Raw genomic sequence first — 17679 nt, 5'->3', positions numbered from 1 at the left:
GAGATCAATGAATGGTTGAGATAAATGGCTGAGATCAATTCTTTTTTCCCCCAAAACCATCCCATCATCCCTCATCTCACGCACACACTCTGCCCAACCCACTAACACACACCCAACCCGCTAACACACCCGCTCACTACCTCTCTCTTTCTTTCTCTCACAGTCACCCACCTACGCCATCGTCGCCCCCCCTTGTCGCGCCCCACCAGCAGCCGCTCACTCATCGTCACCCCCCATCGGCCATACATACAAACAATCTCTCACTCACTCTCTCTCTCAAGTACATACGTCCACTTATATATCTCTGATTCTATGTATTTTTCACGAAGAACTGTCAAGCGACAGTCGCTGAATCGAGTTATTTGAGTAGATTATGTAATGGTGTTCATTGTTATTGTTATTTTTGTTTAATTTGTTTATTTTGCATTAAGTGGTATGGAACTGATTCCTTCACGAATAGTGTCAGAGTTGGTTTTTGTTATTTGATGAATTGTTTGTTGAGATTGTGGTGGTTTTTTTTTCTTTTTAAAAAATTGAATTAGCTTGAGAGAAGCAAATTTTTCCCCTATTATTAGGCTTAAAGGTTAGTGGTGGAATGGAGATGAAGAAGACGGAGGCATCATTGCACTGGTGGTGGTTTGACAATCTCAACGTGTAATACCCCATATTCGTATGAGGTTGCCACATAATTTCGATGAATTTAGAACACCAAAAAATTGATTTGATAGCAGTTATTAGTACCGAATCGACTGCAGGGAATGCCTCAGAGTGAAATTATCTAAGGAAAATTATATGGACTCGACGAGCGTATCGAGATAGGATTTATGGTATCGAAAGAAATTAAATTCGGAACAATTTTCGGTACAGCTAAAATATAGCTACCATTTAGGTTGAAAAACCGAATCGTTATAGGAGGCTCTTAAAAAATTAACGGACCCCTAGGGGGCCTTTGATTTTGCGTAGTAAGCAACCCTTCAGTAGTTTTGGAATGAAACGATAGCACGGTGAGGACGCAAAGGCGAAATCGTCTATATCGAGTAACTTTAAAGTTATTAATTTTGCGTTTTCTGTATCGAAATGTAAATTAATTCAGTGTTTAAAGGTATAATTGAAATTAAGGAGTTACCCAAGTAAAATAGGATAAAAGTTGGAATTTAATTATGTAATTTTCTATATATGAATGTGATATTAGTGTATAATTATATATATATGTTCATGGCAGTATAGGGGCGTGAAGCCATGCCTCTATAAAGTCTTCCATGCCTCTGCAATTCAAGCCCACGCCCTGCAACCTTCAAATCAGCCACGCCTCTGCTACCCGAAGCTTACCCTGCAAGATTGTAGCCACGCCTTGCAAGTTTTGGAAGGTTTCTCACGCAAAGTGAGATGAGCGAAAGGCAGGGAAATTGGCTATAAAAAGAATGGGAGATGAGAAGGAGAGGCAGTGCGGGATCTTGGGATCGAGAGAGAGATAGAGATAGAAAGGAAGTGAGGGTCGAGGGTAATGCGAGATGGAAAGAGAGAGGGGGCGCCGAATTCGGCCATGCAAGGAGCTGGAGCAGCCATGGAAGCACCGTAAAGAACAGAGGGGCCGTCGGAGCAGTAACGCGATGAGAAGGCTGGTGCGGCAGTGGCAACGGGACGGGAAGCGGCCAGTGGCGTCGGAGATAGTCGTCAACGGCTGAGAGGCAGCCGAGCGGAGCGAGTGTGGCCATGGCCGCAACCAGTTGCAGCAAACTTGCAACCAGCCGCGGCCAACGGCGGCCGCGTACGGCTGCCAGCAACGGCGCGGTGGGTCCGGCAGTGACTGGGGAGGCCATCGATGGCGATCTCGGTGGCCGGCGGGCACACCGGCACAGGAATGAGGGACGGCAAAGCTCAACCGTGCGCCCATGGCAGTAGCCGCACGCAGGAAGGAGAAGAAGAAGAAGAAGAAAGAAAGAAAGAAAAGAAGGAGGAATGAAAGAAGAAGTTGCAGGCGCATGGCAGGGGCGGGAGGAGGGAGAAGATGAAGCGGAGGGAAAAGAAAAAGAAAAAAAAAAGAAAGAAAAGGAAGAAAAAATAGGAAAATGATGGGAAAAAATCCTAAAAATTCCTGAAAAATAGAAAATTATGTTTCGGTTGTATCCCGGAGATTTTTGGTGAGAAAAACGGCTCGGGCACTCGTTTCGAGGATATGGCACGCAAATAGGATGAAATAGAGAGAAAATTATAGAAAATGCCAGAAATTATGAAAAAAAATAGGTTTTAATGTTTATTTAAATAATTATACTGATTATGATGCTTTGAGGCTTAAGTTGAAGTGATTTGTCAAATTTTGAGGTTGGCACGCAAATTGAGGCGATGCACAAGGCAAGGCACGGATATCAAGGTAGCCCAATAAGCTTGAGAAGGTAAGTAGTACTCTCCAATTAAAGTTAGTTTATGAAAAATGCTTGGTTTGTAAGTGATTTATGTTCCTTGAAAATGTTTTCATCATATTGACATGCCCTGATATGTATACATCACGTAGACTGCATACATAACTATGAAATGCATAAACACACGTTGATATCATCGATCACGCGCATTTGTGGCCGTAGGGAGTACGAATTGACACCGCTGTTTTACCAAGGGTGCACCCATACACCTTGGTCTCGAAAGAGGGGGCTGCAAAAATGGTAGGCAGCATGAGGGGTGTAGTTGACACCTACGATGAAAGACATTGCATACACACATGACATAGTATTATGTACCCTTACTTAGATGATTCATCATCTAATTTGGGTTTTTGCCCCTGGAATATTCAAACGTTCCAGGTGGAGATTGTAGCATATTCAAGGATAAATGAGGCATGAAATGACACTTATCAGAGTGCATGAAGAATGGAATGTATGTTACGTAGCCCCTGTATTTAAGTTCTGCTACTTTAGATTCTAAACGCTTTGAGGCATGTTGAAGATGTAAGAATTTATTTATGATTAATGTTAAGATATCAGGTTTCGATCTTTGCTTCCACATTTGATGTGTAAAGTGATTCTCTTTCGAGATTAATAGTTGGGAATTCTGGGACGGATTCGAGGAATGATGTGGTTTAGCCTTGGTGTTTGAAAGAAAAAATTTATTATCCTGGAATCGTCCCAATTTATAACGCGCCAGAAAAATGGGGCGTTACACAGCGTCACCTTCCCCACCACCCCAAGGCGCTCGCCATGGCTCCAATCCACCCTTTCAGGTAACGGACACGCTATTAATGGACGACGAAGATGTTCAGTCGGCAAGGAGGAGGCTAGATGAGGTCGTTGGCAGCAGCGGTCAACGAAAAACAGAGGAGAAAGCCGAGTAGGCCGTCGGCGATGGCGAAGGCGAAGCGGCAGCAAGCAAGAGAAGAACGGCGGCGAGAGCGGGTGAGTTGCAAGAGGACCTGACGGAGAAGAAGAACGGACCTGGAGCGATGGCCGTCGAAAGTGAAGGACAACAGTGACGAGGAAGGCAACGATTCAAATAGTGGCGGTGGCTGGACGTGGTCGACAATGGCCGTAGCAATGGTGGCCGTTTGCGGCTGAAACGGAGGCGAGAGGCGGTTGCATCAGCTACCATTTTTGCAGCGATGTTGGGCGGAGAAGGAGGCTGCGGTGGTGGCCCCAGAGGTACAATGGCTAGCCGTAGCTAGAGCCACTGCCACTGCCACTACTATAGCCAGGTATTTCCCCCACCCTTCTCTTTCTCTCCCTCTCTCTCACTATATTTTGTTGCTGCATTTTGCTGTGTATTTTTTGTTTGATTTGTTGTTTCTGGTTGTTGCGAACAGAAATTTGTAATGCTATGATTTGATGATCTTTGCTGTGGTTTGTTGCTGTCAACTAATTTTTTGTGTATTTTCTGTTTCTGGTTGTTGATTTTTGCTGTGAACAGAATTTTTGCCATGTGTTTTTCCAGGTTCTTGATCTTTCAAGTTGGGATATTCATAAGGCTGTGTATATATATATATGTGTGTATATGTGTATGCTCTATGTGTGTGTATTTATCTACTAATTGCACGCGTGTGTGTGTGTGTGCATAATTATGTGGATGTATATGTGTGTGTATATATGGCTCCAGTGTGAATATGGGTGTGTATATATCTATATATCTACATGTATATGTGGCTGTGCAAAAATAATGGCGGGAGAAGGTGGCTGTGCGAAAAAAACAATTCATGAAACACACACACATATATAAATAATTCATGCTTTCAATTAAGGCTAATTGAGGCATTTTAAAATACGGCTACGAGAAGTAATATTTGGGCTTCAAATAAAATTTCTCTTAGCATTTTCATTTTAGGGTGATTTAGTGTTTTCATTTTAGGCATTTTAAACCAGTTACTTTCCTATATTACCCTTCATTTTAGGGTGATTCCACATAAGGCTGTCCATCATTTTAGGGTAATTCTACATATACTTACTCATGTTTAGCATCAAATTTTGACTGTTGAATTAGTTTTAAAAAAAACTAAGGACTCTAATTTTAATTAAACCTATTAGCATTAGACATTGCCTTTCTCATGAAATGAATTGAAATCTCCAATTCAGTCCTTAAAAGTAAAATACATAAATGGGATAGAATACATGATATAAGCAAGTTTAGCATGGGTTAATACAAATATGATTAGTTTTAATTTTAATTTAATACAAACGTATTATATTTGTTAATAATATTAATACAAACATCTAATATTTATTAATAATATTAATACAAATATATTTTACAGTTTGAAGTAGCTAAAATTATGCTCACAATTTACAATATATATTTTCATATTGTGTTTTAAAACATATGCTCATTTCTAAAAATTTGAACTATTTTAGTTTTTTTAATATATAAATAGTAAATACCATCATTTTATGTAATATTCCTTAATTAAATTGAACTAATTCATTAGATCGAATTCATACATTAACGATCCTTTTTTTTTTCTTAAAATTTTAAAATAAATTACATAAATATTAATGTATTTTGGTCTATTATTTTGCATTCCACAAATTGTAAAGACAACCCTGCCCCTACCACCCACAGCTAACCTCGCTCCATCCAATCCTCCCATTTCATTGTCGCCCCTGCTGCCCACCATCGTCGGCTCCACCCGGCCATCGTCGTCGCCTCCCGCCAACGCCACCTGAAGCTCCACCTCCAACTCAAAGGTATATATGTAATGTATTTTGTGTGTGTATGTTTATATTTCTATGTATGTATGTATGTACACCAACATAACTTATCGTTGTATATATTTCTGTACAATGCTTGCTTTATAATTAATTAAGATGGAACATTAATTAGTTAAAAGTACTTTTAACTTTCAAACTAAGATTTGATCAAACATGTGTGTGTGTGTATACCTCTGAACAAGTAGCTCGCATTGATCAAACAAGTACCTCTTCTAAGCTTTAGTCTTTTCTTTATGGAATGTAATGAGGGTTTTCTCCATTTTAAAATTAAAGGCCATAAATTGATAATTAATTGTTGGGAAAAGTCAAGAGTTACATTGTCAATCAAACAATTAGAAGAAGACCCACTATTTGAAACCTTGGAAAAAGTTATTCCTCATGTAAGAAAAGGGTGTGCAGTTTCTTATTGCAATTTTCTAATATTTATACTGTATGTCTCATTCTTACTATAATTAATTCAGTTACTAATGTAAATACGTTTACATGATGGCTCAGTCATTCCTGATTCTTCTGGCACAAGCACTGCATACAATATTGAACCTCTTCCAAGGCTTGAAGTAATATTAGAAGGGCTATTAAAGGAAGCATGGTATGACTTCATTTTGTACTTGTGCCAAAAATTTGTTTGAGAAATTTTATGGGTGTTGAATTGAATATTGAAATTTACTCATAGCATTTTTTTTTTTTTTACTTTTTTTTTTTCCAGTTTAGAACCTTTAGTGTTTGATTAGAATTTCTGTAATAAACGTGTTTATCTTCATATTTTTGTTCATATGTGTTTTTTCCTCTAATTAATGTTTTATGTTATTTTCGTAGTCAGGTCTATCTTAAAGATAATGTTAAATGTGTTCTATTTCTATAAAATTCATGTTAGCATTATTTTCTAGCTGTTTTACTTATGTTCTTTTTCTATGTAATGTAAATGAGTGTTTTCTCCATATTAAAGGTAAGGGCCTTAAATTGAAAACTAATTTCTGAGTTTTCCCAAGTGCTTTTTGATAGGTCAATAGTCAAATCTGTGTTGCTTATGGCGTAATTATTTTAGATGCCTATTCTCTGTGTGCTACCATACTCATATTATACCATTTGCTTTTCTTTTAAGAGATACAACTTTGTTCGCTAGATTTTTGGTTTTTCATCTCTTTCTTTGGTTTGTCCTTTTAAGTCTTGGGTAGGGGCAATTTCAACAACTTCTTAAAACAGCTCACCATACACTGTTGAAGATGGAGGCTGAGGGCTTCCAATGTCTTCACTGTTGATAGCAACAATCCTGGCCTTACTGCACAACAAATGTCAATTCAGGTGTCTGTGTTCATCCTTTCTACATCAAACTGAACAAATTTGGAGCATAAAATTGGGTTTTAGGAATTGGGCTTTTGACTATGGCTTGATTAAGCAAGCAGTCCTATTGACAATTAGAATTTAAGTTAGAAGTCTGTGCACACGTGCCTTTGTGTGTGTGTGTGTAAACTCCATTTTGTGTAACTCTTTTTTTGTATATATTTATGAATATATTGTGTAAACTCCATTTTCTCTAACCCCGAACAGGGGTTCCTTTGTAGATGTCAGTAACATTAATTGGTGTGCAATTTAATTTTAATTTTATTTAGATTACAGAGTATTGACTGATATGCATTATTTAATATTTATTTATTTTTTATATTTTATTTGTTTAGAATTTTAGAATACAGGCTGGTATATATTGTTTGATATTTAATTTTTAATTTAATTTATTTAGATTGTAAAGCATTTACTGATGTGTTTTATTATATAGATTTACTGATTTTTTTTTATAAAACGTTAACAAATATACAATAACTTTAATTTCTGTTTTTTGTTCAGTGTTCACAATTTTTTTTTTTATTTGCTCTTATGTTTTGATTTGCAATATTGATGAACATTATAAATTTTATATGTTTGTTTCTTATTTGAGTTTTGTAGAGTATTTAATATAAGTAAAATTGTTATAAGTTTTTCATAAATTTTAATATAATACATATAAATTATAACTATATTTTAATTTTAATATTATTTACGCCGTGCCTTTGGGCACGAGTATACGCTAGTACATTAATAAACAAGAAGGCTTCCAGATTAGCTGGCTTGCCCGCAGAACTTGGTCATGAGAGGTTGGGGGTTCGAATTCGATAAAGAGCAAAGATAATAGCTGGAAAAATATCCCTGCGTTGCTAAGTGGTGAGCAAAGGCGTAGTCACGTGGTGCACATGAAGGGAGGCCGGGGCCTGGCACGCGTTGAATTTTGGGGTTGAATTTAGCGACGGGCCCAATCCCGTCGCTAAAAAAAAATAAAATTAAAATTTAGCTACAGGTCAATCCGTCGCTATAAAATTAAATTCAAAAAATTAAAAATTTAGCGATGGGACCAATCCTGTCGCTGAAAAATAAAAAAATTAATTAAAAATAAAAATTTAGGTAAAAAAATTTAAATAAAATTAGATAAAGAATAAAAAAATTAAAATTTAGGGATGGAACTCCTGTCACTAAAAAAATAAAAAATAATTAACTAAATAATTAAAATTTTGTGATGGGACAACCCCTTCGCTAAAAAATAAAAAAAAAATTAATTTAGTGATGAGTACAAACCGTCGTTAAAAAATAAAAAAAATTAAATAAAATTAAATATAATGATTCAAATTTAGTGACAGGGTAAAAAAAATTAAATAGATAATTCAAATTTAGCAACGAGGTCAACTCCGTCGTTTAAAAATAAAATAAAAATTAAATTAAAAAAATTAAAATTTAGCAACAGGGTGAATCCCGTTGCTAAAAAATTAAATAAAAATTAAAAAAATTAAACAAAAAATTAAAATTTTGCGACGATTATACCATCGCTAAAAAATAAAAAAATAAAAAAATTTAAATAAAAAAGATTCAAATTTAGCAACAGGGGGTACGCTTGTAGCTAAAAAATAAAATATAATTAAATAATGAATTAAAATTTGACGACGAGACAACTTCGTCGCTAAGAAATAAAAAAAATTAAAATTTGTCGACGGGTATACTCGTCACTAAAAAATGAAAAAACTTAAATAAAATTAAATAATATAATTTAAATTTAGTGACGGGTCAACCCGTCACTAAAAAATTTAAAAAAATAAATAAAAACATAATTTTTCACTTGTAACATTAATATTAGTAAAAATTAAACTAATAATTTTTAAATATATTACAAATTAAAATAAAAAATAAAAATATAATTTTTCACTGCTAATATAATAATTCATAAAGATTTATTTGAATTAATAACGAAATAAAATTAAAATTAAAATTAAAATTAATATTCATTTCCCTTTACTAACATTAATATTAAAATTAATGTCATTAAATAAGTTTGAGAAATTTTGGTGTATAAATATAATTATAAAATATTTGGAAGATAATACTATAAATATATTTTATATACATCAATAAACAAGAAGGCTTCCAGATCGGCTGGCTTGCCCGCAGAACTTGGTCATGAGAGGTTGGGGGTTTGAATCCGGTAAAGAGCAAAGATAATAGCACAGAACAATATCCCAGCGCTGCCAAGTGGCGAGGAGAGGTGCAGCCATGTGGTGCATATGATGGGAGGTCGGGGCCTGGCGCGAGTTGAATTTTGGGGTTCAATTAAACGACGGAATTAGCGACGAAGTCAACCCCTTCGCTAAAAATTAAATAAAAAAATTAATATTTAGCGACGGGTCAACCCATCCCTAAAAAATAAAAAAAATTAAATTAAAAAAATATAAATTTAGCATTGGGGCCAATACCGTAACTAAAAAATAAAAAAAAAATTAAATTAAAATTAAAATTTAGATAAAAAGAATTTAAATAAAATTAAATAAAAATTAAATTAAAAATTAAAATTTAGGGACGAGATACGCCTATCGCTAAAAAATTAAATAAAAAACTTAAATTTAGTGACGGGAGAATTTTCATTGCTAAAAAATAAAAATTAATTAACTAAATAATTAAAATTTTGTGACGGGACAACCCTGTCGCTAAAAAAATTAAATAAAAAACTTAAATTTAGTGACATGAGAATTCCCATCAAAGAGTTTCTTTGACTCTTGGATGACAGTGACTTTGGGCTTCCATTGCTTTGGCAAACATTTTAAAATCTTTCTAACAATTTCATGGTAGGATAAGTTTTGCCAACAGATTTAAGACTATTAATAATATCAGTAAATTTAGTAAACATTTTAGAAATGGACTCATCATATTTCATTTTGAAAAGTTCACAACAATGGATTAGCATGCCAATCCTAGCTTCCTTTACTTGATCAGTCCCTTCTTGTGTTACTTGTGGCATATCCCATATTTCTTTGGTAGTGTCACAATCTAAGATTTTATTAAATTCAATGGGTGAAAGTGCACAATATAAAAGATTCATGGCTTTAGCATTACTTTGTGCCTTTCTAATATCTTCTTCATCAAAATCTTCCTTAGGTTTTGGAATTACTTCCCGATCTTCTTTAGTAGTAGGTGTTCCTTCTTAACCAAAAGAGGACAATCGAATGAGGGGTGAGGGCTCCTGCGACAAGACCGTCCGAGGGACAGCTAGCACCTGCAAGCAATCTAACGCTCGAGTGAATAAGAAAATAAGGAGATACAGTGTATCAATAGATCAGAAATCAGAACATACATTGGCTTTGAGAAGAACTGGCTTATGTAGGAGGAGAAAATGTCCCCTACATGCATGTGTCGTGCGTTTCCAGGTGATAAGACTAACTATCCGGCATCGGTGGAGGTTCCTAGGTGGTAGCATGATGGCGACGAGACTTTTATTAATGTGGATGGAATCCACCATTAATGAGGATGGGATCTGAAACCATTGCGAGGATATCCAGTAGAGTTGCAATGATGCCATGGCAGGCTGGCGTTGGCCTAATATTGGGCCTAAGAAGAGGGCCAAGATTGGGGACCTAAGGAGAAGTTGAGATTGGGCCTAAGGAGAGGGCCAAGATTGGGCCCAGGAGGTCCACTAGGCATTTTTATACCTTGAGTTATGGCTTTCCATACATCATAATCATTAGATTAAACATAGATTTTCATTCTAACTTTCTAATAAGTGTAGTTTGTGCCATTGAACAGATGAGATCTATTTGTGGATTGACCTTCAGCTATACCATTACCAATAATAGCTATTATTATGAAATATAGGAGACTAAGATCACAGGAAAGAGCTATAAACAATTAGAGCAGATTATAAACCCACTCTGATACCAAATGTTGCCCAGAAAAATACTCAAGAGATGGTGAATTGGGTTTTTTTTTTAAAATTAATAATTTAGCACTTGTTGAAAACTCTTGATTTTGTGATCTAAATAAAATGAGATTGAATAATAATATGATAATTTTAAACAATCAACCACAAAGAATAAGAGAATTTTTATAGAAGTTCAGCTTTTTAAAGAGCTTAATCCTCTTTCTTAAGATTAAGCTTGAAGATCTCAAAACTTAACTTGGGATTTCATTAGGAAGAATAAATTTTAATTTTTAATTGGAGATAGAACCAACACTAACTTTTAATTGGAGCTAGAATCACATACAATCCATTGCCTTAAGCAAGAACCTCTAGCACATAGCTAGTAAATACAATCTCCTCACAATAGGTGAGTAATAATAACAAATTTACAATCAAGAAACAATTTCAAACAAGTTACCAATAATTTGAGGATTCCACCAACCAACAAACCTGCAGCACTTGAATCTTCTCACTCTTGCTTGAATGTTTCTATCAAGTTTGTTCACTGTATTGTATTTCTCCGTCACCATTTCTTCTTCATACTCACCTTCTATTTATACATAATATTAGACAAAATAGCTGTTACATAGAAAGGACGAAACAACATTTGAATTTCAAGAAAATCTTCAGATTCTTTCTCTCTTGCTAGCATTTGTTGACAACTTAAAACATTTGAGAGATTTCAATGCAAAAGTCAATTTGTGAGGGCTAAAGAAACATTTTTCTCTAACACTAGATTATATAATTTGCAAGAGAGAATCAATCTATGACTTTAAGGAACAAGATGAAATTATATTTGAAAAATTGTACACTTCGTGTGCAATAAAAAAAATACAAAAAACACGACTTTCAAAAACAATCGTTAGACTTCGATCGACTGAAGGAACAACTTCGGTCGATCGAACCAAAGTTGTTCAGAAACCAAAATCATAGCTTTGGTTGAAGCTTAGGTCGATCTAAAACATGGGACCATCATTCTAGCTAACTTTGATTGAGCGAAGAATAACTTCAATCGACTTAAATGGCATATATCCAAAAGACACACATTATCAGTCAACCGAAGATATATATATTACTCGATGAAAAAAGAATTTCTTTGCAAGAAATTAATTAATCTAAATTTATATTAATTTTTATTATCATCAAAATCTTATTTATTTACTCTTGAGCTTAACAATGATAAGTCACAGAGGAGATCAAAAAAGTCTAAGTCAGTCGGTGGCAAGTCGCAGAGGGAAGTCAAGGAAGTTGTAGGTGTGGGTCGATGACTCGTTGTGAATCAGACCATCATTTGACATCCATCAATGTTAGTGGTGTGTCGTAGAGCAAAGGGCAAGAAAGGTTTAAGCTTAGGGTTTGTGTTGGTTTGAACTTTGAAACATGAGAACTTGAGAACAAAAGCAGGGGAAGTTCAGTCAAAATATTGTTGTTTTGACAAAGTATAAGCAGCTTTTATTTGGTTAAAATGATAGCATTTTACAACTTTGATTAGTTCGATTTTTTTGTCAAACTAACTTAATCGAACTAAACTAACCAAAAAATAATCAAACTAAATCATTTTACGAAATTAATTGGAACTAAACTAATAATTTTAAATAATTGGTTTCAGTTTGTTTGGTTTTGTTGAACTTTTACTCACACTCACCCCTACCTCAAAAGATCAAGCACGCTTGCCTCGGAGTATGGGGACACATCTGAAAAAATCAGTGATAACTAATCAGCCACGATCCCTTGAGCCAAGATTCTCACCAATCACCATCAAGCAATGTAAAACTATAGCCTCTAGGCCAATTGTAAGGGCAGCATCTTCTTCCCCATCTTGCAGAATAGATTTTCCAACAAGTCTTGAAACAGTTGGAACCAATTTTTTTGTTGTTTTTTTTTTTTTTTTTTATGCTAGTTGGAATAGCTTTTATGAAACTCACAACAACCTTCCATGCATCAGGCATTTCAATGGAGATAGGATATAATCGTGGATCATCCATTCCAACACCGTGCGTATACCAAAGTCAATCTTGTACGTTTTAACATCCGTGAGAGCATTCAAATTGAAAACAATAAAATTATGTCAAGCTCAGAAATATACATGTAGCATCTCATCTTATGATTTGTAGCCCTTTTTCTTTTTTTTTTTCTTTTGACCTAAACAATTTAATTTGCAGCTTATCTTTTGATTAATCATGTGTAAAGCTAACATAGCTTTGTAATTTTAATGCTGAAAACTAATTAAGATAACAAGAAGTTGACATAATTTTTATATCTTAATGTCGATTATATATCTTAATTTTTATATCTTAATGTCAACCAGAGAGTAATGTCAAAAGTATAATGTATGATAATTGTTATATCTTAATGTCGATTATATATATAAAAAAAATATATTGTGAATTAGTCTGAAAAAAAGAATGAGATTTGTGGACAAGTTGACAAGTGAACACAAGAAAAACAAAGGGTGAGAGAGAGACAGAAGGAAGAAGAATGCATGGTGGCCGTGTACTAAAATAATTAATATGGGCACGTGATGTATTCTTCTTTCTACTACACTTTTGGTGAAGATAACCATCATTACCGTATTAAGAGAGGCAGTTCTCCTCCCCCAACGGATCCATCCATTCATCAATTCGCCCGACAAAATCGATCAATTTCAATTTTATACCCCCTCTTAATTAAAAATCTTATAAAACTCACTAAAAAACCCACCTAATTCATATTTAAGAATTATAATTTAATGTGAATCAGATTCAAATTTACATTTCTTATTGAAAATCATGAGATCGAGCGACAAAAATCCTGCAAGAGAAGGTATTACAAGAATTATGGTTCAATGGGTCCACCACCCCAATCGACCAATTAAGATTTTTATTTTTTATATATTAACAAATCTAATAATAATAATAATAATAATTTGATATATTTAAAGAGAAATATCATCTATTATTTCGTTAATATATGGGTAACTTTTTATTTACATTTACTAATATTTAATCATGACTTTTATTTTACTTTTATCACAAATTTGTATAAATTTTATCAAAGTTTTTATAAAATTTTCACACCCCATTGATAAATCTTCTTAAGTCAATAAGTTGACTCTAAAATACAAACCTGCCCTCCTTTCATTATTTTAATAGTATTATTATTATGCAAAAAGTATCTAAAATGGGAATATTTTACTCCCATTAGTGTGCGTGTATAAAAAAGAAAAGAAGAAAAAAATCGGTGTACATAGAATTTTTGTAATCATCTCCCCTCTCTTAAAAGTTGGGTTGGAAAATCGATTGGAAAGTCCAGGCCAAGATAAAGACGAATTCCATCGGGTCACGGAATCTATTCTCCCAATATTACAACGTTGACATGAAGAGAGAGACAGAGTATTCAGACAAGTTTCTATGATTTGGTTTCATCATTCATGGAGAACGGATGCTCGAAACTGACTTCCAACAATATAAACTGAATTATTTCTTGCACAGAACTAGTTCATCAGGCATCGTCTTGAGGCTGGGGGCTAATTAGTGGCCCATTATTATGATCGTGATGATGATATTGCCACAATATGATTGATTAATTAACCTCCGCGACCACACAGGAACAAACCACAAAACAGGTTAGGAACAAGGAAGTGGAAGAGCATCATCAAGTTTAGATGATCAGCATTATACAAGTGGCAGTGCTTGTAGGTAATGTTATAATGACCCTGATTTCCACTTTTCTAATTTTTACGAGAGCAAGGGAGGGAATTTTTTAGTCATCAAAAACAGTGTCTTTTTTAACTTTATAGAGATGAGATTTTAAGATAGTAAAAGAATTTCTAGTAAGATTCATCCAAGGCTGTGTCACCTTTAAACCCGAAAGTCACCAAACTCAAATCTCCATTTACAGCAAGCTTTATCCCACGACTCAAAGCGCAGCTCATATACAGCACAGCAAGTATCAACAAACAAACATATTCATGTCTTCTTTCACCTGGTTTACAGGATATGGGCTTCTCAATATGCTCGCGGCCTAAGGTTTTACCACTAAATTCATCACTAGGTTTTGTACGTGGCAATAATTCAAGACACAATCTGTTAAAATTCGACAAAAGAGAAGAAGGAAGTGATGTTATTCAAATCCAATCTCCCTCTATGATGACGATCGACTAAAGAAGTTTTTTTTTTTTTTTTTTTTTGAGTGGCAGAGGATACAATACAAGAGAAGAACATAAGACAGCCTATGATGATGAGTAATCGGCATAAACATGCAGCCTGAACTGAACTTCAGCGCTTCAGGGTTTATGTACATGAAACTAGGCAAAGATAAAACACCAAAAATACGAGAAAAGCTGAGACTTACAAGCAGCTTCTTTCCCATCAAAATCCTCAAAACTATACTAAAATTAGAACTAAGCGAAATTCCAACTTATATTACAGAGTGCTGCTGGGGGCCTTAAAATGTCCCAGAGCTTCCAATGCAGATCCGGAAATATCACGGTCCTATCAGCTCCCCTGGCGCTCCCTACTCGTCCTTTTACCCCCTATCGTGCATCGGCAAGTCTGGCTGATAAGGCTAGCCTCAGCTGCTCTTGCGTGTAGAATCGACTCCCCATCCTAACTGTGGCTTGTTGGATCATCAAATCATTCACCACAGACACACTCGCGTGGTGCAAATCAAGGTCTAGCTCTTTCAGAGCCGACATTAACCTAGCTGCCGGGTGATTCCTTTTACCACACTGTATCCGAATCATCGCATCCCAGCCAATTATCTTGACATCTATGTCCATATCTATCAATTTACCTCCATGTTGGTTCGGCATCTTGAGGTCATGGCTGGGTGGGGGCGGACCAGGAAAGCGCGAATCTTTGACAGCCAATTCTTTTTGAATGGACTCAATTTTGCTCCTCATCTCCTCCTTATCGGATTCTGCAGCGTGGAGCTTCGATTTCAGCTCATTGATGTAGGAAATGGCATCACCAAGAAGGGAAGCTTTATCCATTTTAGAGACATTTGGAACTACAGCCCTTAGGGAGTAGAACCTCTGGTTGAGCTTCTCCCTCCTCTGCCTCTCAGCCTCCACATGATTCAACGGCTCTTCCCTTCCGTTCGCCGGCTTTCGGCCCCGCTTGCGAGGCCTCTTCTCCGGCTCCACCACCCTGCTACTGTCGGCCTCCGGGGCCACCGAGGCCTCGAGGTCGGAGTGGTCAGAATCTACACCGCCACTCGATTTAACCACCCCTGAAGAGGGCACAATCACACCCGAAGAGAAAGAAAGCATCCCTTCTTCATTGCTGCCTCGCGAAGGCGGAGATCGCTTCTTTTTCTCATCGTCTCCGCTCCCAAATTGGGAATGGCCAGAGAACACATTTCCGTTTGAACTCCGCTTGCTTCCACCAAAATTCAATATCTCGCCCGATTCAGGCTTGCAAGAATGGGAATTCCCGTTCCTAACGCTGCTTCCATCGTATCCAAACTCTGAGAAATTGATCAATTCCCGGGAAAATAAGCTCTGTTGGGGCTGGTTTTGGTGGTGGATTGAACTAGGGTTTTCAGTGATGGTTGTTTGCTTGGACAAGGGTGGATTATTGGAAGGAATAACGGTGGCGGTGTTCAAGGAATCCCGGGCTTCGGATAAAGGCTCGGTTATATAGAGGGCCGATGGATCGTTCTCGCCGTGGTCCATCTGGAGGGACCAGGGACCCCCGGTCTCGACGCCATTAAAATTGAAGAGAACTCTGACCTTGTTCGTGAGATCGGAGGACTGGAAGATCAGTTCAGTCGAACCGAGCTCAACGACGCCGTTTGCGGCGGGGATGCAGACTAGGGTTTGTAGCCCAAATACTTGGCCCTGCTGAGCTCGCTCGCATTGCGAAACTGCAAGCCGCTCAGCTCCAGCGACCCAAATCGATGCCGAATTCAAGAAGGCTTGGCCGGGGAGGCCACTGCCGTTGATGAACGATTGTGTCATCGAGACGAGGAAGAACCACTCGGTGTCGGTCACTTCCTCGTCGACGGAGTCGTCGGCGGAAGGGGAGGCGCCGGAAATCAGAGAGTTGAGCTCCCGGAGGACCTTCTTCCGGTGCTCCTGCTCGGCCGCGGAGGAGGACGACGAGGCCTTGCGCTTGCCCTTGCCTTCGTCGCCCTTGTAGTAGCCGTCTCCCCATCCCAGCATGGAGCCTCCGGAGTAGCCAACCATCGAGGACTGCCAGAAGATGGCGTAGGTCCAGCTCTCGCGAGCGCCATCGATCAGGGCCTGAAGCCGGCGTTGGAGCGTCTCCTGGTTGAATTGCGCCGGCGGTAGAGGTGGAGCTTGGTTGATAACTTTGGAGGGCTCGGCCGCCGCCGTGGTGGAGGAGGATGGCGGATGCCAAAAGGAGGACGGATCGGAGGAGGACATGAAGGCCTCCGTCATGGAAGCGTTGTCGTCGGACCAGGGATTCATCGGAAGCCGGTAGTCCGTCATTCCATAAAGGGGAAACCGGCGATCCAGTTCGACGGCGGAAGTGTTATCTAGAGAGAGAAAGAGTGAGAGAGATGTAGAGGGCAAGATTGGGGCGAGATAAGATGAAGAGGGAGGAGGTGGGCGTGGTGGTGATGGTGGACGAGGTGGGGGTGGTGGTGGGGAACGGAGACGACAATTTCGGTTGCATTTGGGTTTGGGTATTTATTTGGGTTTGCATTTGAGCTCAATTTCAGTGAGCGGTTTCCAGGAAGGATGGCTTTGGCTTTGGCTTTGGCTTTGCCGATTTAATCGGGAGAAGCTTCGCCTTCGCGGGTAGAGATGGGGCCCCACTTCCCTTCCCTTCGGCTGTGTTTGTTTGTACTCCGAAGAAAAAGACGAAAATGCAAAAATGCTCCTTTCATTATGATTTATATCTTTTTTTTTTCTTATTTCCTAATGTTATAAGATTTTTATGACTCAAAGTTTCAGTTTGCTTTTTTTATTTTATTTTATAAATATTCAAACATTAAAATAAAAAATAGAGTTATATATTTTGTATAATATAATAATAATAATAATTAGAAAGATATTGAGAGATAAAGTTTTCAAATTTTAACTTTTTAGTGCCATAGATTATTTAGAGACCAAACCACGAACTGAACTGTCATGACTAAACAATTTTGTACAAATTCAGTTAGGCACCTTCATAATTTTGTATCAATATTCAATTAAATTTTAAACATTCAGAATTAATAAAATTGATGATAAAAATCAAAACTAAGATCAATAATATAAAAAAAAAAAAAACTTGTGATTTATCTTTAATATGC

At 36.9% G+C, this 17679-nt stretch overlaps 1 protein-coding gene across 1 annotated transcript; it reads right to left on the bottom strand.

Annotated features, from left to right (window-relative positions):
• Window positions 1-14647: 14647 nt before the first annotated feature.
• LOC127787076 (transcription factor MYC2-like) lies at window positions 14648-17077 on the bottom strand. The gene has a single exon (XM_052314932.1). The coding sequence runs from the start codon at window positions 16868-16870 to the stop codon at window positions 14948-14950; it is 1923 nt and encodes a 640-aa protein (XP_052170892.1). The 5' UTR covers window positions 16871-17077; the 3' UTR covers window positions 14648-14947.
• Between the last annotated feature and the right edge of the window lie 602 nt (window positions 17078-17679).

The sequence above is a fragment of the Diospyros lotus genome, chromosome 12 (assembly GCF_014633365.1).
Source record: "Diospyros lotus cultivar Yz01 chromosome 12, ASM1463336v1, whole genome shotgun sequence".
In the NCBI taxonomy this organism is placed as follows: domain Eukaryota; kingdom Viridiplantae; phylum Streptophyta; class Magnoliopsida; order Ericales; family Ebenaceae; genus Diospyros; species Diospyros lotus.
This window is presented reverse-complemented; position numbering and strand designations above follow the sequence as displayed.

Excerpts from the sequence above, each read along its gene's own strand:
- LOC127787076 (XM_052314932.1), bottom strand. The coding sequence starts at position 16,870 with ATGACGGACTACCGGCTTCCGATGAATCCCTGGTCCGACGACAACGCT.